Source organism: Halictus rubicundus, chromosome 11 (genome assembly GCF_050948215.1).
Source record: "Halictus rubicundus isolate RS-2024b chromosome 11, iyHalRubi1_principal, whole genome shotgun sequence".
Taxonomy (NCBI): Eukaryota; Metazoa; Arthropoda; class Insecta; order Hymenoptera; family Halictidae; genus Halictus; species Halictus rubicundus.
Window position 1 is genome coordinate 3,786,533 of NC_135159.1, and position 22,720 is coordinate 3,809,252.

The window sequence follows — 22,720 nt, forward strand, 5'->3', positions numbered from 1 at the left end:
CACGTGAGAAAACGCCGTTCGACGTCTCTCGGCTTCAATTCATACGGTACCCAATGTTCTTGCTTCTGGATCATTCCTAAAACTTTTAAACGTTCTGAAACAGTTGACTCATCTACTTGTAATGTTTTTCCAAGTTCTGCTAGCGTCTGACATCGGTCTTGATCGAGTAATTCCTCCAACTTTTCGTCTTCAAATTTTTTCGGTGCGCCAGAACGTTCTTTATCCTCAAGTTCAAAATCGTTATTTTTGAAGCGTCCACAAACCAGTCTCTGCATGTCGTATCCGACAAAGCATTGTCACCATAAGTCTCAACAAGAATTCTATGTGCTTCAGCTGCAGATTTCTTTTGAATAAAGTAGTGCAATAAAATTCCCCGCAAATACACTTTATTTGGCACAAAAGTAGACATTTTCAGAACTAAGAAAAAATTGCTTTGTTTACACTAAAGTGAACTACCATACACTGAAATTTAAGGTTAGATACACTACTACCTTGCATGTGTGTTACCATTCGAAATTCCATGAACGGGGTACTGCTACTGCCATTTTTGAAGAAACAGCGAGAACTTATTCAACGTCCTAATAATATAAATTCAAATAAATATTGTAGAATGCATAAACACAGATGTAGCTTTCTTGTAACGGTATATAAAATTAACCCTTTGCTCGAAGCTATTTTAACTTCAACACGAAACATTTCCTCCGACCTAGAATATTTCGCTTCTATATATTTCTTGTCGTGTTATACATGCGAAAATGTTGCAATTTACTCGTACAATACCGAAGTGTTTAGTAATTTATTCAGTACAAACACATTTAATAATGTAAAAAATATTTTGAATAATGATACAGCAATTTTTAGTGGCGCCTTACAGTCGCCATTCGAATGCTAAGGGTTAATAAGAAAGAATAGCCAAAAAATAATCGTCGGTAATGTTACAATTTTTATGTGACTGGTGGAGTTAATCGATTTGGCAAGTGAAAAAAGTAATGAAGTTAAATTCAGTGTTTAAATTTTTAAGTGTTTTATTACAGAAAAAGTTAACGATTATATATTTTTATTACAGATTTTCCACAAAAATGAATATTAACAGTTCTGTTATAATATATTATTTTTGATTAATTCATCAGCAATATAAATGGTCTTCTTCGTCAGCTGTATGTGAGGACTCGTCATTTCGATTTGTTGTCAAGTTTTTATAGTAATCATGTTTAACAGGAGGAATGAATTTTAGCAAGTCCATCATGTCTCTCCTTTTCTCCCTTGTCACAGTTCTACCTTTAGGATATAATAAAGGTTGATCTACATTTTTCAAACTTTGTGGTCTACCTGCTGATTTCCTTATATTAATGGCATTCAATTCTGAATTTTCATTATAGTCACATTTGAATTGTGTGAGGTGGGGTTTGGACCTTTCTAACTATTCAGCGCTTGCTAGTGCATTTTAGTTGCATTATTGCAACGATTTACATTAGAGTACGGAGTTAATCAAAATGGCCTCTGAAATAAATCATTTATCATTCAATGGCCAAAAAATTTTGTCGTTTAATGGTGTTAATCTTTATTATTCAGGAAAGTTATTATAAATATAAAAAGTTATGCTAATACCAAGTGCTTTGACACTTAAATTTAAGATTTTTCAAAAAGTGGAGTTAATCGATTTGTGCAGTGAACGGCTCATTTGTGTGTCTCATTCCACTTCTCTATGCAATTGTTCGCGCGTTTAATAGGATTTATAACGTCATTGGTTCTCCGAAAATGTTTTAAGATATAGTTACCAGCTTTAATCCTTTGCAAACGAGGATTTTGTCAAACGCCACACGTATTTTCTCAAAGAACGAGGTTGTACAACTAAATCTGAAATACTAGGGAAAGAAAAATATTTTCTGATTTGTTGTTATTTTAATTATTATTTCCTTGTACCTTTGGGAATTACTCTTAAGTGGCTGGCTTCGTTGTGCAAAGTTTCTTTTTACCCGCTAGCGTATATACAGGGTGTTCGGTAACTGGTGGTACAAGCGCAAAGGGGTGATTCTACATGAAAAAATAAGTCGAAAATATAGAACAAAATTGTTTCATGTGAGGCTTTGTTTTCGAGAAAATCGACTTTGAATTTTCGCCGTGTACGCGTGCACTTGATCATGTCTCGTTATAACGGATCTCACTGTAGATTATTGTCGCGATTGAAGTTTATGTTGATAAACACTACCAGTGTCACGGAAATGTTTATTTTACCTATCATCTTACAATCTTACCTTTACCGCTAAACACTATCAGTATCTATCACTCTGCCATCATGTCTACGTACAGCAATCGGGAATATACGGACATGATAGTTTCGTTAGGTTCAAAATCGATTTTCTCGAAAACAATGCCTCACATGACAAAATTTTATTACACGCATTATTATCATTATCATTATTATTACACGCAAGGGAACACATGCAATATATACCGAGTGTCCCACCTAATTCTCGCGATACGATAGCTGAGGTCAAGATGTATTCAACCGCTTATAATACTGTGACCTTCGCGTGACTTTGAGCACAAAATATGCATTGTGCATCAGATAAATTTTAAAAAATTTGAAGTATTCTACATCGGAAGATATGCGTAGGTTCTGAAGTGTAGAAATGAACTACAATTTATTGATTTATTAATGCTTTCAACCCAACATATTCGGCGGATACAATATTGTTACGTCAGGTTAAAATGAAGAGTTAGTTGAGAGCTGTTAATAAATAAAACTTTCTCCCCACTTTTATTCGTTTCAGTGACTTTTAATATTCTCTGAAAATGGACAGAAACTATTGCAGTGAAAAATTGATGAAACCATAAACATCTTCAAATGGGCGAGTTCTTTTTTCGCTGGACAAACGACGTTACATTGTTTCGATAATTACGTATTTCCTTCAAATGGAACGCCATCTTGAAGCCTCAACGGTGCCCCCGACGTCGCAGCAACGGAAAAGAGTTATTTGCCAGTTACTGCAAAATGAACTTTGTTGTAATTGTCGCGACAAACATACTATGCGTCGTGATTGCGAATAATTGAATTACAGCGCCCTGAATTTTCTTCATTAACTCCGCCGTGCCCAGGCTGCAACGTGGTCAAACGTTTACTCATTAGCATTTTATATAGCAAAAAATAAAGTATTCGCGCAAATATACTCCCCGTATAGCTCGATACTCTTTTTCGTTTTAGTATTTCATAAAAGTTTCGCAGTCAAAAACTTCGCATATCTCGATGAATTAAAAAGTCACTCTCTCAGCTAAAGCACCATAGCTGATAACATTCACTGTAATTTTATTTTATATTCTGTGCAATTTCTACGTGCAGGCGGAACATTTCAAAATATTTTTTCTGCGACAGCAAAACGCACTGAGTGCGTTCATTAATAATAATTATTTGTTTTTTTTTAAAATAAAGTAAGCTGTGAGGAAATAAATACAGATTTCATATGATCAACGTTAACTCCATTACAATTGAACTTTTTCCAAATTATAATTGACAAAATGAGTTAGGACTATTTAAAGTAATAAGAGCGAAGTAAAAATGAACGAGTAATAAAGTAAAATATTTATACAGAATGAGATGCGACTATAGCACTTTGCTCACAATCGTCATCTGCTAGATGATATAACCTTGGGACAAGGCATGTTATCCGAAATCGGGTCTATAATTATACAGGGTCATCCGTTTTTAAACGGCCAAACGTCAACCAGCTATAGAGGACCCCAAATGAAACAACTGTCACCCCTAACACTTTTTTTGATTCGGTCTTGATTTTTAGATAATTGCAAAAACCCGTCATTTTTTGCGTTCACTTAAGATTAAATATATTAGGACTGCAATTATGTATCTTGATGATTTTTCCTTTGTTTGGTTTAAAATAAATAGGGGCATCTTTTTTATTAAGTTAACTTTTTTGTATGACCTTTGGATCTTGGTTTTTTGACATGGGGCACGCCGTGGAGACTGAATGAAATAACTTCGAATCAAAAAAAGTGTTAGGGGTGAAAGTTGTTCCATTTGGGGTCCTCTATAGCTGGTTGACGTTTGGCCGTTTAAAAACGGATGACCCTGTATATGGTGTAAAGTGGGGATGCTCGCTGTCGGAAAATGGGGGAATAGCGTCATAGAGGGGGTAAGGTAGAGTGGGGGACAAGTCCGAATTTGGCGACACCAGCTCTGCTCTAACTAAAAATTATACAAGAGGCGTGCAATTTGTTTAACACTAAACCTACCACGGTCAAAACGACCGTTTTTATATTTCACAATGATTGAAACTATAAAGATTCATTTACGGAAAATGGTGGAATAAATTTTCTTGTCCAAGCATTTATTAGGTTGAAAACTGCAGACAATCTCAATAAATTTAGCCATTTTTATCAGGCAATATTTACCAGATACTGTTAATGCTAGGTTTAGTGTTAACCCTTGGCACTCGAATGGCGACTGTAAGGCGCCACTAAAAATTGCTGTATCATTATTCGAAATATTTTTTACATTATTTAACTTCTTTGTATTAAATAAATTTCTAAACATTTCAGTATTGTACGAGTAAATTGAACCATTTTCGTACACTACCGGCCAAAAGTAATTGACCACATATAAAAATCGTATAATTTTCTTAAAATTGAACCAAATGGGTTGAGATTTCTTGACACGTTAAATGACAAAGTTTACTAAGTAACCGGTAAACGAAATGTTGAAAAAATTGGTATTGGTCGTAATTGCGAAGAAAAAAGTTAAAGTAAATTTTTTCGACTTTTTTATCTAAGCCTGTAATGAAACTTTAATCAATACGTTTTGTAGATCTACGTTAATTATGTGTATGGTGAAAATTTCATCTAAATCGGTGAACGTTGCTATGAGCAATAAACATTTCAAGATGAGAGCTTAAGAATGAAAGTCGCAGATATTCGGCATTGTCAAGGAATTTCACCCTTATGTGATCACAGTTAAATGTTTATAACTCATAACGATATTAACCGATTTAGATGCAATTTTCACCGTACACATAATTAACGTAGATCTACAAAACGTATTGATTAAAGTTTCATTACAGGCTTAGATAAAAAAGTTGAAAACTTCAATTTTTTTCTTCGCAATTTCGACCAATACCAATTTTTTCAACATTTCGTTTACCCGTTACTTAGTAAACTTTGTCATTTAACGTGTCAAGAAATCTCAACCCATTTGGTTCAATTTTAAGAAAATTATGCGATTTTTATATGTGGTCAATTACTTTTGGCCGATAGTGTATGTATAGCATGAAAAAATATATACAGAACGGAAATATTCTAGGTCGGAAGAAATGTTTCATTTTGTAGTTAAAATGGCTTCGAGTGCAAACGGTTAATATTGACAGACTCTCGTATGTTACAAACTGATAAACGGGCAAATTACGCCTTACAATCGTTTCATTTGCCTAAGACCGTTATCTCGTGCTTAACTGTTGTTGCCGGCAGTAACGGAGTTTGCTCTCGGGCGTGCATTCGTGCTGCACGGACATTGCGACAAAAACTGTACGACAAGACAAGAGCAGTATAACTTCGGAGGATTTGACGGCCGTTAACGCTCTCGTTGAACGCCTGTAAACTGTAAACGGCGAAATCCGTGTCGGTCGTCGCCGCGTCACGTATATGCATCCGGCTCGAAGAGGTAGCAAGTTGCGCAGGGGCGGCGAGTGTCTGGTCGCATACGAGATTGCCGGTGCCGTGGAGGGGGGTGGGAGAGAAAAAAAAAAAAAAGAAAAAAGAAAAAAGAAAAAGGAAACAACCGGCTGAAAATGCGAAAACAAATCTGCTTTTAAGTCCGCGCACGCTGCCGGCGTGACGGTAGATATTAAGTTTTTTAGATTCCTGGCGCGATCGCCGCGGTGTGTATTCGAAACACGAAGGAGACAACCATTCCTTACACATACTGTCGGCTATCTGGCGTGCACCGCACACTAGAAGTATAAACTACGCAGATAGGGGGGGGACGCAAACTCTTCTCCTTTCTGGTTGTTTCCGTCCGTGTCTCTGGCGATTGCGGTGGCCACTTGCAACGCGAATAACCTGCACTTCGGTGCACGACATTGGCAATGTAATGACCGAAGTTACCGTTGCGACCATACCAGTTGCGAGCAACGGCGAGCAACGAGAGACAGAGCGTAGAGAGCCGGGAGATATAGAGGGACCATCGACGCTCGCTATACAGCCAGCTTTGTCTATTTTTATCGTCTCCTCTATGCGCGGCCATTGTTTCGCCGTGGACACGAGAAGCAAAATTTTCTGTCGATTCCAAGTTTCCGCGAGTTTTTCCCCAACCACCGGCGGACACTATTTATACACAGATAGAAGTAATAGCACCGCGTTGGGAACTTTGTCCCTATCAATTTTAGATTAAGTACGCTTTTACGGGGGACAGTTATAGTCGCTCGCGACCCTCGTCCCATGACGGTATTCTTGAGAGATTGCCATGTTGAAACGCATTTTATACACGAGGTGGTAAACGATAGAATTTGTACAGGAACAATTCACTAAGTGAGCAACCAGTGTTAATTATATTTTAATTTCTATATTTCGATATTCTCGATTACTTTACTTTGTAAAGAGCTTAGTAATTTCTCGTGATTAACAATCCCCAAAAGAAAATATTTTAGAGTTTCCAGTATTAAAGATATATTGAAAAATATTCTGTTTCTCAAACGCTGAAAATCCCACATCTTTACACACGCATGACTCTTGAACTACTGATCTCATAGGATTAGAACTTGGATTTTCGACATTTCCTCGGCAAAATCTACAGGATTATATAAAAGAAAGTTAAACATTTCTGGTTTCCTGAAGTGAAGTTTAGCCCTATATTGTATTGTTATGACAATTTCATTTGTATTTCGTTGCGTTTCCCTAAATGTTCATGATCGAGAGATCGCTCGGTTAAAAGGTTAAAAATAACAATGAATAATTTAACTTCGCGGAACGAGAAAAGTAACATTTTACACATTTCCGGAACGATGAGCTCAATGCGTTTTCCTCCGTCCTTCTCTGTCCTTGATTACCATGATAAACCCCTTGCACTACCATTTACTTCGCGGTTATAGTGATTAGAAATTCCTCATCGTAGAAATAACAAGAAAGTTTATATTTTGTTGTATGCCTATATTTTCTCCAAAGGTTATTGTATATCGACTATACAACAAAATAGAATTTTATTTCGGTTTAAAGGAAATGAATATAACCAGACTGCGGATTTTACGCATTTATGACAAAAATGAATAGATGTAATTCGAAACAGTGAAGAGATTAAAAGCGTTCAACAATGTCGATATATCGTTTTTAACGTATGAAAATGATCGACGAGGAAAATAAACGTTCACTTAGTTTCTATAGATTGCAATCGATGTATAAAAGTTTTATTTTGCATTTATTGCGGGAAGCAAGAATAAAATAAAAATCGATCTCATCCCTTAATGCCTTAGTTACATTAAAAACAACATTGGAATATTCTGAAATTTTTCTAATCTTTCACTGTTCTATATTTCATCCAACCAATTTCTTTATGCAAAATAAAAATTGTCTGCATCGATTACAAGAAATAGAAAGTAAGTAGAATGTTATTTTTCACTTGCCAATTTTAATAGACGAGAAATAGTATATTGACATTTTAAATTTTTCAAATTTTCCTACAATTTCAAATTTGATCTATTCAATTTTGTTATAAATGCATAAAGATCCGCAGTGATAACATATTTGTTAGACTCTGTTCAGAATCTGCATCACGAGACTGACTCGATATTATAGGGCAAGGGGTTAATATTCGTTTAACGTAATTGTCTGTAATGTCATAGAGTCAGAAACCACCACCGTCAATCCGAAGATCATTTAATTCGTAGAAGTTCGAATTTCGTTATCGTGAATCATGCACACACGTAGATCCCGACTTCTGATCGTCGGAGTGGGTCGCAGTATAGAGGTAGGTAATGGTACACCGACCTGTTTCCCATCATTTTGGGGTAGGTTATGGGGTCAGATCTCGAAACGGTGAGAGAGGCCGTACTCTATCGAGATGCCGGTCAGAGATAGCGATACTGGCTACGTCTACTCGCCTCGAGCCATATTCCGGCGGCCGACTTGTATTACCTGTGTTTACCCATATGTTAATTCCGGCCGGTCCTCTCTCCTGCATTCCGGCTTGTTTCGTTAAGCGTTGATCTACACTACTCCCGCATTACATCTATGCTCTCGTGACAACCGGTTCGTAGCAGATACACCGAGCCGTAACTGATGCGCGACAGCGAAGATAATGTCGGTGACATTAATGGTACAGTCCTGCAAATCAATTTTGTTAACGTCGCACGCGGAAAAAAAGTGAAATTAATTACACGTTCGAAATTAAAGGGAGGGTAAAGCCGGAGTGAAATGTGCGCACCAAACTAAATTGATCTTTCTTCCTATCACAGTCGATACGACCCCCAAAACCCTCCATGGCAAATTTCAAATCGGTACCCCTACCACAAGGGTAGTTATCGGAGGAGTACTTTATTTCTTCTGATGTACTTAACAAAACAATTGCGAAAAAATTGCACACACGACTAGAAATTTTTTCGAATTTTCGACTGCGAAGTCGATTTTTTAAAAATTCCAGAAAGTTAAAGTTGCTGATTTTATGTTGAAGTTATCAGATTACCACGTTCATATTATTGTGGTTATGAGTGTGCAATTTTTTTGGATTTTTCGGACTAGGCAAACCTATTTTAAAAAGATTGAAATTCTTCAGAAATTCGAAAAAATGCATATTTCTCATAGAAGTTTTAGAGAATAGATAATGCATAAATAACAATGATATGAATTTCTTTTTAATGCCTCTTTAAAAGTGCCTACTTGATCTCATACTGTGATCTGATTTTCGATGATGCTTTCTCGTGTAATGTAAAACACGAAAGAATATTCGACAGGTACTGTTTTGGCGGCAGTCATTCATATTCAGAGGATAGTAATTGCCCTGCAAAATTGGAAAGGCAGACAATATTGGGTTATTTATCTCGGAAATTATTCGCTGTAGAGATAAATTGGTATGCACGACTCATATATTTTTAATGTTGAATATTCTCACACAAACAAACTTTTAAACAATTCATATGTTTCAAAATGTGTTAAAAAAATAACATGTTCCGTAAATTTTCACGGTGATAAAATTAAGCAAATATTCTCGTGATTTTCACATTTCTGTTGTGTTTTCTCTGTTTTATCAGCGTTTGTTTGTTGCAGAGTTGAAATGGAAAATTCTTATTTATTCGTATTTTAATCAGTGGTGTAGCTTAATTTATATCTGTACTTATATCTGCATGTTACTAACAGAATCTGTTAAACAATATGTTACCTTTAATATACCTTCGAAATAAATGAATAGTTTTTGAAAGTTTGTTTACACAAGCAGATTCAGTATGGGGAAACACATAGACAATTTGGGTACGAGTAGAGAAAAATTAGTAATATAATTTTCTATGGAGAAATTCAATTAACTTTTCAGGTAGAAAATTCATCTTGGACGATACAATTTGTTCGTTGCGGAGAATAAAGTATTAATAAAATAAAGTTAATTAATCTAAAGTATTCATTTTCGACATAGGTTCATACATTTTTTAATAGAGAATGACGAGCTGCATTGAATAGTGCACAGAAAATATACATTTCTATTTAAAAGAAGGAAGGTGACCTTGAATTCTCCGATACTCTTATATGTTCCAAGAAATTTGTTATTGCCATATTGTAGCCCTTTTTGAACTGAAAAGCTTTGATGCCATAAAGTTTTTCAATATTTTCAAAAACAACGTGGATAATGATGGGCTAACATGTACTGGACCACCCTGTATATCGACACCATTAAATTCCTTTTATCTCTCTACTGTTTCAAGTTTATGTTACGCATATTCTACATATTGCAATATTAGTTCAATGTTACTAGAAATACAGATCATTTTCCTGATTGTACTTCATTGTTATTATTGTGAATATTTACATAATTTTAAATGTTTACAGGTAAATTTGGAGAAACTGAAAGTAAGTAAAATTTTATTTTTTTTTAATTTTTGAAGACTGGGCGAGAAATATTTTTATTGAATTCTTCATATTCAGTTATCGTGAAGCTTAAAACCATTAAAAAAATCCTGATTATTATTCGCTGTGTACGAAAGGCGATTGTTGTGTATTGTAACACAAATTATAAAGAATAAATTGATTATAATAACTGAACTGCGGATCTTTATGCAAAATAAAACGTATTTGCATCGATTGCAAGACACAGGAGCCAAATAAAAATTTCTTTCTTCTTCTAATTATCTTATTCAGCTGAAAATAATACATTGGTGTCCTGGTAATGTTTTTAATATGTCCACTGCTTTAAATTGTACGTTTCCAACTTTGTCATAAATACATAAAATCCACAGTCTAATAATAATACTGTAATATATTGGGTTGGACCGAAAGTTCTTAGCGTTTTTAAATTAAAATTCAAAGATGAAAGTAAGATATTTATTCAATAACATATTTTCCATTCTGTTCTATTACTTTTTTACCATTTTTGAGCCAACTTAACACGTTTAACTCGAATTTAAAACTTCAAAGATAAAATCAAGATATTTATTCAATAACATATTTTCCATTCAGTTCTATTACTTTTTTGGCACTATTGAGGCAACTTAACACGTTTAACTCGAATTTAAAACGTCAAAGATAAAATCAAGATATTTATTCAATAACATATTTTCCATTCAGTTCTATTACTTTTTTGGCACTATTGAGGCAACTTAACACGTTTAATTTGAATTTAAAACTTCGAAGATAAAATTCAAATATTTAACATATTTTCAGTTTTATTACTTTTTTGGCATTTTTGAGGAAGCTCAACGCGTTATCGAACAAGCTTATGAATAAATATCTTAATTTTATCTTTGAACTTTCCAACCAAGTATAACGTATCTTGCGTAATATCAAAATATTGTTCGTATATTTATCGCATATGCGGGTCCGTTTTCGCTGAAAAAAATCCACAGTTTAGTAAAAAAAAAAACACGAACTCTTACACGTAGCCAGAGACCGTAGAAAATATTGACTGGAGCGACATGCTTAGAAAAATATTTTTATGTTCTTATATTGACCTGTCGGTTGAATTATGTAATGTAATACGAAATCCAATTCTACGTCGATCCGAGGTTACCGGTAGCTATATCCGACGGCCAATATAGCGTGGGTAACATTTCATATCGAAGATACACGGTTGAGCTGAGTTCACGACCGTGTCAGCGTACACTGGAACGTGAAAAATCGAAGGTTGGAACGAATCGTCATTTTTCGAGGACAGAAAACTCTGGCATCGTGCGCGCATCAATTGCTCGGGGTTGTCGTGGCTCGAATGAGTCGCCGCCGCGCCGTGGGGTCAGAGATTAGTGTCAGTCGTTGCGGGGGCCAATATGTATCGACAAATAAATCTAGCGGAGTGGAATGTAAAGCGTGGTTGAAGTGGGGGTGGGTCGAGTGGTCGATGGCGAAGGAAGGCGAGAGCGGGAGGGTAGATTGAGGGCTGGCTGGTGGTGTTGTGGGTGAAAATGGGCGAAAAAGGGTGGCGAACGGTGGGATAGGGTGTTACAGGAAATCGGCGTCGACGGTGTTACTGCCTCCGCGAGGATAAGTCGTGGTAGGGATAAGGAGTTTTAATGTTGGAAAAGCTGCGGCGCCCGGGAAATACCTTTCAAAGACATTCTCAGTTCGAGGGAACGTCGATTCCAAGATTTATGGACACTATATCGTAACGTCGTCGGGCAAGATGTGATTAAATTTCAACGGATCAGGTCGCGCAGCCGGTTCAGCTGGCTCGCGCCGCGGTTACTTTTACAACAATGCCATACAGCTTAGCTCTCTTTAACCCTTTGCACTCGAGTGCAAAGAAGCACCACTAGAAATTGTTGCGGCATTATTCCAAAGAAATTACAACAACTATTACAATGTATTTGTTACATTACAAAATTTGTATTTAACAGATCACTAAACATTTAAATATTATATGTGGAAATCGGATCTTGTGGAATCGGAGTTTCGTATGAATAAAATGAAAATATTCTAAGACGGAAGAGAAAAATTTAGTTTATAGAATGAAAATAGCGCCGAGTGCAAAGGTTTAATACTAAATGTATGTTAAATGTGTAATTTCATTACGCGATTTCACATCCGACGTAAACCGGACACGTTAATCCGCTTCTTCCGTGAAAGACTGCTACTGACTGCCGGTTATGGTTGTCCCGGGATACACGCAACACGGTCCCCGTTGTCGCAAATAAGTTTCGTGTAGACTGTACGCGGATCGCGCTGGATATCGTTAAAAATATTGACACTTCCTCGGGATCTGATAGGAGGATCAATTTAGATTGTGCATAGCATCGGGCTTCCTTTTATGGTTGTTGCTCAAACACTTCTGCTATCATACTTGCGTCTATGAGACTTTTTTGACTGGTTATATCTCAGTTTAAAGATTTTTCTCTTGTGTTCTTATTTTTATACTTTGTGTCATAGCTTTTAAAAATTTCATGAATTACATTTTCAAAGAGTCGGGTAAATAATTAATGCTTTGAATCTTTTAATTTGAGAACATTGGCCAGGTTTTGTGAATAATAATCATTGTTGAGGAGCTGTTCTGCTTGTCAATGAATTATTATGTTATATTTATTAGCTATATCTATTAGGTACATACTTATTAAAATAATAGATATTATTTAAAGACAAACTATAGTAATAGAAGAGTATAAAGGTGTAGAAAAATTATCAACATTTATTTGTGCAGGTTAATTCTAGTTAAAAAATTGTTCGCTGCTCTCATAATTTCTTATGTTAAGATAAGCAGATTTGCTCAATTTATACAAACTTTGAGCTGAAATTTGTTCACAGTGTATGTAGGTAATACTACGCAGATAAGGGTAGATTTAACAATTTGATAATTTAAAAGAAACATGTTTTGTTACATCGAAAATATTTAAATACAAAATGAATTTTTTCTACTATTCAGCTTAGGGTAAAAAGTGATATAGAACCATACGATTTCTAAATTTTATCTTAACACTGGGTTTACGGAGCACTAAAAGTGCACTTTCTATTTTACATTACATTGTAAAAATAACAAGAATCTGTCTATCCAAATTTTCAGCCTTTTTTTTACAATACGTAAGAAAAGAAATTGTTGAATAATTCTTCGTGGCTGTATTTTTACAATTTCAAGAATCACGAATTTGAAAATATTATAACCCGTCATTCCGACTAACTTGTAGTTGATTTTCCGCCTAGTGGGAGCCGTCCCGTTAACCGATTCTGAAATTTAAAAAATTTTAGGAATAGAGCGGCGGGTTTTGAGTGCGCACGGGTTAGGGGGCGTGTGCGTGATATCGTTCGGATTTCCCAAAGGTTTTATGTTCCGCGAACACATTATGTTCCTGGGCGGTTAACAGAAAACGAATATTCGAAGTAAATCGAGCGAAGTCAGTCGCCGCGACGCGCCGCGCCGCGCCGCGCCGAGCACCGGTGTGTCTCGGCGAAACGCCTCGCTCGGCTCCCATTGCCCGCGACGACAGATATCCCGGGCCAGATAAACGTAACAGAATGGGACAACGAACGATACGTAGGAAAATGCATCGACCCTTAAACGTTTCGTAAGTGCGCTGCGTACACTCGAGACCGTAATAGTATTTTCCGTTATAGCGGGACGTCTCCAATCCGAGATCCGGAACGGATCTCCTCTACGAATGCAACGGGACGATCTCAATGAATGGTCCGAGTCGAGGATTTCGCTTAAAATTGCTGGGACGGACGATTGGAATCCGGATTGCTTTCATGTTACAGAAAAATTCCTGGGGATGCGTCGCAGGAATCGAAAGTATCGCATTAAGTCTTTCATAAAATTCTCTGGCTCTTTCCCCGAATGTCTTAATAATGAAACGAACAATTTCGAAAAAAAAACCCGAACGACCAAGAGGGAATCTGATTACACGAGATCATAGGAAAGAATGCGATCTTTTCAACGGGTTCAATGCATCGGAGAATATTGAAGAGGAAAGAATGGGAGATTTTTAGAATAGATTCGGTGCTTTAGAGAAATTACCGAGAATATCAGCCTTGAAACGATGCAGCTTTCAATTTTGAATGGAACTAGGGTGGAGGACTCAATTACTGTGGGAGTACCGAACACTGTGCCTATACTAATTATACTTATAGGGTGTCCCAAAAATATTGTACTTTCTTGAAAACCCCTTTCAGGAATTACCCCGATTCCTGAGGTGATTTGAAATAACTTTTTCCTTTGCGAAAATTTTCTCCGCGGCCTTTGTAAGGAGTTATTAAAGAAAAGCGCGGACCAATTAGAGCGCGGCTACCACGGCTGACGCTGAGCCTGGCGTCGGCATTGGCCGAGCCGGAATCCGTCCGCCGTAGCCGCGCTCTGATTGGCCAAAGCTGCGGAGAAAATGTTCGCAAAGGAAAAAGTTACTTCGAATCACTTCCGGAATCGCCCCTTTCAAAGAAGTACAACATTTTTGGGACACCCTGTACAAATATGTTCGAATTTCAACGAACAAGTTGTGACTCTGGATAAATAAATTATCGACGATAGCATTACGTGAATTTTGGGGAAAATGTGGTTGATTGATTAACGTGCTAGTTGTTGGGGGTAAGAAGAGCTACAAAATGGAGATGACAATCTTAACCCTTAGCGCCACTAAAAATTCCTGTATCATTATTCGAAATATTTTTTACATTATTAAATTTGTTTGTATTTAATAAATTACTAAACGTTTCAGTACTGTACGAGTAAATTGCACCATTTTCGTATGTATAGCATGAAAAAATATATACAGGGTGATCCACGCAATTGTTTTAAGTCATAACTCCCTTATTGTTGCATTTACGAAAAAATGATAAAGGAGAAAGATAAATGGTTCGAAGAGCACTACATCTGTAGGCCTCTAGATTTTTTTTTAGATGCAGCAGTGCATGTGCAATTAACAATTGCATCATTTCTTTAAATTGGATTTCCCCCTTTCTTTTTGCACAGATCGATTCTTCCGTTCATTCTACGTAAAAAATGATTAGGGTACCATGGCAAAAAAATTATTAGATCTCGAGATATTTTCAAAAAATGTCTTTATTGAAGAAGATGCTCAAACGCTTCTCCATTACATTCTAAACATTTCTGATAACGTAAGAAACGTTACGACACGTTTTACGTGTTAGTAAAATACATTTTCTTGTATTTAGTGAAATACAGCTACACTTTTTCAAAATCTTAGTTTTCGTACTCGAGTTACGATACGTGAATTGCTACTGAATGATGAAATGCTTACTCGTACAAATCGGTTTCTGTTATGATAACAATGTCGAAAGAGCGTTTACGTTTACAACATAGTCATGAAGTGTTTGAGTATCTCCTTTAATAAAGACATTTTTTGAAAATATCTCGAGATCTAATAATTTTTTTGCCATGGTACCCTAATCATTTTTTACGTAGAATGAACGGAAGAATCGATATGTGCAAAAAAATATGCATTTCTATTTAAAGAAATGATGCAATTGTTAATTGCACATGCACTGCTGCATCTAAAAAAAAATTTGAAGGCCTACAGATGTAGTGCTCTTCGAACCATTTATCTTTCTCCTTTATCATTTTTTCGTAAATGCAATAATAACGGAGTTATGACTTAAAACAATTGCGTGGATCACCCTGTATAGAAGGGAAATATTCTAGGTCGAAAGGAATGTTTCGTTTTAGAGTTAAAATGGCTTCGAGCGCAAAGGGTTAAAAATGAAGAACCTGAATGAGAAAAAAAAAAATTCAATTTTCACTGTAATGCAATCAAGAAACTTGAAGTTCATTGACAGAACACGTTGATCGCACTGCTGCTTATTTTGATGAATAAATCTATTTGGACAAAAGTTGCATTTGCCGAACGACATTTCGTATGCAACAACCTAATAGATCAACGTCAGCGGGGCCGTAATGCCGCGCAGTTAGAAAATCGGAAGACGCATGGCCTCTGAATACGTTTCTCGAGTCGTTACTCAAAGACGGTCCGGTAACGACTTTCCAGCAACTTGTCGCTTCTGGTCGGCTATATTTCCAGCAAGAAATTCGTGGTTCACGGTAACCCCCGTGACAAACGAGATATCTCGGCGTGGAAATGCCCGCGAGTTGGCGAGTCCGCGGGCGGCAAGGCGGTACCCTAAATGGAATATAATCAAGATACAGCGTCGGTCGAGTGCCTGGGACGACGGTAACGGCAGCGCATGTATCTATCTGTCGGCAGTGTAAAGGTGGTCGCGAAATGGCGGGGGTACGGAGGGTCGTTCAAACGTTTTCCTCGACTGTTACTTACGGACCATTTACCCGCGATTATATCCACTCCTCTGATCTAACGTTCTCTAGGAAACCTACGGAACCTTTATACCGGAGTCCAGTTTAGCACCCTGGAGAATCCAGAACCGTTTCATCCGTCCCATCCCGATCCGGAACTTTTGCTCTTCTCTTCAAGCTTTTGATCGATACTTCCCTCTCCCACCGTCCCGTACCTGTTGGGGGCTGTTGGCTCGGTGCGTGCAACGACGCGGTGCAAACTCTCCGTAATTTCTTTGCGACACCGTTTCCAAGACGAAATGTTCGAGGATTGATTGAAAAGAAAAAACAAACGAATTTCTTGTCGTATAGAACCGTAACGAGCGTTCGCAAGCAGTCGGAAAATATCAAGCCTAGCCGTCTGAGATAGTTCGTCGTGATAAGTTTCCCGAATGCAGATCGATACGAACGGTCTATCTTCGCTGGCGGGCACCGTTCCTCGGTAACTGAACTTGCTTTCCATGGCGCAGCTGAGTTGGTTTCTGATTAAACTGTGAATGCCGAGAATACGCGGCACCATAGTTCGGGCCCGGCTGCCCTCCGCCGAGAACTTCTCTGAAATGTGCTCGGCATAGAATCACAAGTACCCACCTATCTCTAGGGATAGTTTGATTCGCCGCGAAAGAAGTCCGAAGAGGAAAGCATACACGCTCCGGTCACGCATGGACGAGCCCGGTAACTAATCCAACTTTGAACAAAAATCAACTTCTTCCGTTCACCGTATGCTAAGCAAGTCCGCGCGCCCGGTGCTTCTTTCACAGATTAGCACTTCGCGGTGAACCTTCAGGTGGATTATTGTCCGTTTGATTTTTTATTGAATCGATCATGTTGATCGTTTGTTTACCGAATGGGCAATATATGGAATTCATTTCGAATTGCTATTTCGTTTCATTGCGTCTTAATACCTACACTTTGGTATAAAATATAGTGTATTGCAACTGTTGTGATTTCCATGACAACTGACGATTCTCCGAATTCGTACGCCACGTTCTAGATCATGCATTTCTGTTGGCGGGTCAATCAACATTTTTCTCAAATATGATTAATTTGAATTGTCTCGAAGTGAATGATACTAACTCGCTAAAACAATTTATATGTTTTTTTTGTTTTTTTATTTATATTATTATATATATCTATAAATTTATATATTTATATATTAAGAACCAACCAACATTTTTCTCAAATATGATTAATTTGAATTTTCTCAAAATTTATGATACTGATTCGCTAAAGCAATTTATGTATTTAGCAATTTAAATATTTATTTTTTTCTATTTATATTAATGTATATATCTATCTATTTATATATTTATATATTTTTATATTTTTATATTTATGTATTTAGATATTTACATATTTAGAACTCACAATCAGGAAGATAAAGTGAAATCAAGTTTTTTTATTTTTATTTCTGTTTCATAGCTTTTGAATATTTTTCATTTGTCATTGTCGTTTATATTTTGCATTCCTATTTAAAGATTTCATGAATTACATTTTCGAAGAGTCGGATAAATAATTAATGTTTTGAATTTGAATAATTGTACATTCCTATTTAAAGATTTCATGAATTACATTTTCGAAGAGTCGGATAAATAATTAATGTTTTGAATCTCTTCATTTGAGAATCTTTGTCAGTTTTTATGAATAATAATCATTGTTGAGGTACTGTTCTGCATGTCAATGAATTATTATGTTATATTCATTAGCTATATCTGTTAGCTACCTACTTATTAACACAATAGATATTATTTTAAAAATAATATAATAATAGAACGATTCTATACAAATTTGTCGAATGAGATTAAAGGATACGTAGGTGTAGAAAAATTATCAATATTTATTTGCGCAGGTTAATTGTAGTTAAAAAATTGTTCTCTGCCCTCATAACTGCTTGTACTAGGATAAGCAGATTTGATTACTTTATGAAAATTTTGGGCTGAAATTTTGTTCACAGTGTATGTAAGTAACACTACACAGATGAGGGTACGAATTTAACAATTTAATAATTTAAAAGAACAATTTTTTGTCACATCGAAAAAATTTAGATATGAAATTAATTTTTTCTTCTATTTATATACAATTTATATATTTATTTATTTTTATTTATATTATTATATGTATATCTATATACTTATATGTATACATATATGTATTTAGATATTCACGTATTTTTACATTTACATATTTACATATTTACATATTTACATATTTACATATTTACATATTTACATATTTATATATTTATATATTTAGAACTCACAATCAGAAAGGTAAAGTGAAATGAACTAATTTCTTTGAGGAAAAAATAACTTGAACTTTACTAATGACCATAGCTCCGTCAATCTCATGAACATTCAATAAAATATTAAGAAATCCGAGTGGAAGGTAATGCGCGCAATTAAATTCAAATACGAACTTTCTATTCCACGTCGATTGTTCGAGTTTGTTAAAATTCCGTGCGTAACGCGACACTCCCATGTAACCCTTGCCCCTCCCCCCCCTCACCCGTCGCAGCGTTACCAACAATAGTCCCAAGTTTCGATCGAATTAAGACGGTGGCACCGGCGTCATCTCTCCCCCATATAAAATCCAAATCTCATTAAGGGGTTTCAGACGTCTGGCAATAGCGGGTGCAAGTTCATTCTACGATCTGCAATCGTGTCTCAAGAGACGAATGTATAGATCCTCGCACCCCCCTGTGCGCGCGAGGCGTAACCAAAGCCCGATCTACACATAGTCCAGATATATTTCGTATTCACCTGAAGGTATTGCCTGAGACAAGCTTAATCCCGAACCGGTTACGACTTCCTAACTTGTGATCCTTTGCGCGCTCGTGGAGCCGATGCTTGTAACCCCCTGCCCCCCGCCCCTCACCCTCCGGGCGTCCAATACGTAATCCTCGTGCGGCTTGTAGTTTCCGAGACACATTTGCAAAGGTTCTTCTCCTTCGATTCACCTCTATTTCCTCCCCTTATTGTCTTACCCTCCATTTCCTTATCCCGTCGCTGACTCTCTTGTTCCCCGGTTCGCCTGAACCCGGTTTTCGGCTGGTTGTCTATGTAGAGAACGGGGCACGGGGACGGCTAGGTATACAGGCGCGAATTAATACTGCAAACGAGGTAATTGGAGCATAAACTCGCCTTAAACCTCGCAGGACCGAAACCAAAGTGGTCCCTCTTAATTTCTTGGGCCATCCCTCTGCGGCTAGAGCGGCGTTAGCGGATGCGGCTTGCAACAGGGCAACTCGTTAGCAAATACTATTTATGCCGGAATTCGCTTGTGTAATTTTGTTTTTCCCCGTGCTTCTACCAGCAATTTGAGGAGAAGAAACTGAATAGCAAAGGAGGAAGAGAGGGGGGGGGGGGGGGGGGAGAGTGAGACGTAGCAGTGCTCGTTAAAAGCTCCGCTTCTTTTCCTCCCGGTCTTATCGACTACCCTTTTCGATTCCCTTTTTTCTCCTTTTCCGTTTCGGTGAATCGTTGTCCGCTTCAACCGCATCAACCCGTTTGCGTGTAACTAATTAATGATCTATCTGAGCGACAGATAGTTGGAGAACAGAAGTTGGTTTTAATAATCACGCGATATACTTCCCTTTAGATTTATCGCAGTTTCTCCATGTAAACGTGACCCTTCTCCCGACACGGAAAGGGCCTGGTAGCATGGGTTCCTTTGTGTTTGTCTGTCGAACAACGGTCTTCCGTAGCCTTTCCTTTTATTTTCTCAGTTATTACTGAAGATCTTCGGATGAAGTAGCAGCGGAAATGAAGCTACAAACTAGCTTTATCCGGGATATTTTTTCGGAATTTTTAACCAATTATTAAGGGTTGAAAACAATTTTTCCTTAAGGGGTGGTTTTTGCAAACAACCCCCTGAGTGACCGTCCTTAAAAAAAGTCAGGAATACAAAAGTCAGAAATGTTCTGTCACGTAACTATTATGTATTAAAGTTTCAGGGTGATCAAACGGGTAGAGCATTGTTAAATAATTTTAAAAAATTTAACAGCTGCCTAACCTCCGATTTCGATGATTTTTAGATATGTTATAAATCTTACTATTTTGGACAACTTTCTCCTGGGCGCGTAGTCTCGCTTACGAATTAGTTCCCGAGATATTTGCGAAAAACTATCGGTACAGTCTTGTTCCGATATAAGGCGAAGGCTCGGGACCAGTTTTCGCCGTATTTCGGATCTGGGTTGCTCTGCGGCTTGACTTTGTTCTCGTATGGTCCCAGAAGAGTAAACACGAAAAATGAGTGAGAGGTTTCAAATAATAGCAAACTATAAAGTTATCGGCTGAGCGGTGACAACTGCTCGAGCGGACAACTTCAAAAGAAGAAGAGGGGATAGAGATTTGCTTGATGCCAAGAAAACATTGTCGTCTTATATCGAAAGAAAATTGTATACCGTGAATTTTCTATATATGTCGCCGAGGCATGGCCGATAAATGTCGCGGAATTATCCCCACTGCCGCGGGGTATACCCCGTGAGGGACCAAGAAGCTCGAGAGATATCGGTCGACTTTTCTGCGTTCGGCGTGGATCAAAGAATAGTATCTCCTGGCCGATATATGTCCCTGGCCAGATCCGTGTTTTGGACACATATCCAGTAAACACTGTACTGGTGTCAGTTCACTTTTGTGTTCAGAATATGCTCGATACCTAAAATTCGAGGCAGAATACTCATTTAACCGAGCAGAGAATATTATTCTTACAGCAATGGCCGCGCTTAAAACGTAGCAATAATTAGAATTTAAAGTGCTCCTGGCCAGTAAAAGAGGATTATAATATGATTCATTCGTGACGTAAAGTCTCATTTGTAATGGTTAGACCTGTGGATTTTATACATTCATAAGAAAAATGAGTAGATCAAATTTTTGTTCAAAGGAGCAAATATCAGAGAAATTGAAGATCATTATCCTATAATTTTTCATGTGTCATGATTTTCATTAAGGGCGAAAATATAGTTTCATTTATTCTGCGCTTCTCACAATCGGTGCATAACATTTTCATCCAAGACCCGTAATCTCGTAACAGTTATGTACAGTTGTTATTGACTAATAGTAAATAATAAAGTTGTTATATACATATGGATGTTAAACAACGCCCACACGCCAGTACCTCACGGATTGTGAAACGAATAACATTGATTGTACTCTCCTCCTTTAACGATAAATTATATTTCATGAAATCCTACCTCTTTACATTTAGCAATTTGGAAAAATATGTTGCATACGATTAACTTTTTCTCTTGTGTCGTGTCAGTGCTCGACTGAATAACCAGGTTTCCGGGTAACTGTACTTTAATGAAACGGTGCGAAGGACGATACACAATGTTTACTCGATATATGTCCAAAACACGATTTTAGTCAGAAACATATATCGGCCAGGGGACACTATTCTTTGATCTAAGCCGAACGGAGAAAAGGACAGCGGAGCTATAGATCCCTCGGTTCATGGCCCCTCACGCGATACACCCAGCGCAGTGGGGATAATTCTGGGACTTTTATCGGCTAGGCATTTGGGATATATATAGAGTAAACACTGTGCCAACATAAAAACAGAGGTTGACTACAGTAAATTCGAATTGTTCCGACTTTCGACTCTATCCCACGAAACCTCGTGGGGGTAAAACTTCCCTCCACAAATGCAAAATACAGTAATTTCTCAATATATGTCGCTAAGGCCTGGATGATAAACGTCGCGGAATTATCCCCACTACCGCGGGGTATACCCCGTGGGGGGTCACGAAGCTCGAGAGGCCTCGGACGTCGAGGAGTGTAAACATAACACGGCTCGGGGTATGTCTCCTGGACGATATATGTCCCTGACAAGACCCGTGTTGTTGACATATATCGAGAATTCACTGCAGTGGGGCCTTAGCCAATAATACATTTTTGGGGTGGTTTCAAAATTAATTACAAAAGGGCAACTCCCAAAGTCGAAATACGTCACTTTTTGGGGAATGGACCCGACAACTCTTCTTCCATTCCTCTGGGACCATAAATTGTCGGTCCCCTGGCGCAATGCATGGGCATACTCTACGTCAAGCGCTATTGAGAGCGGTACTGCATCTCTCTTGCCCGTGCCGCGTTTTATTGAGTATTATTCCATCAAACAGTTTCCTAAGTGTCATAACTAATAATAATAATAATAATAATAATAATAATAGTAACGCGATGAAAAATCCGACCACAGTATTGCGCTGGGAAGCGCAGAGGCACAAAGGGCATAAACAGAACGAAATTCAATCGCTTTCGAATTTTCCATTTGTAACATAAATCCCCGTTTTCCTGTTCCTATTCTGAA

The 22,720-nt window shown here is 37.4% G+C and overlaps 1 protein-coding gene across 1 annotated transcript in view; it reads left to right on the top strand.

Moving 5' to 3' along the window:
• The window catches only part of Tei (irregular chiasm C-roughest protein teiresias), a 760,200-nt gene that overhangs the window by 78,598 nt on the left and 658,882 nt on the right, over nucleotides 1–22,720 (top strand). The window contains exon 3 of the mRNA XM_076797260.1: nucleotides 10,033–10,053. Within this exon, the coding sequence (XP_076653375.1) occupies nucleotides 10,033–10,053 (21 nt within the window). The remainder of the gene's footprint in view (nucleotides 1–10,032; nucleotides 10,054–22,720) is intronic.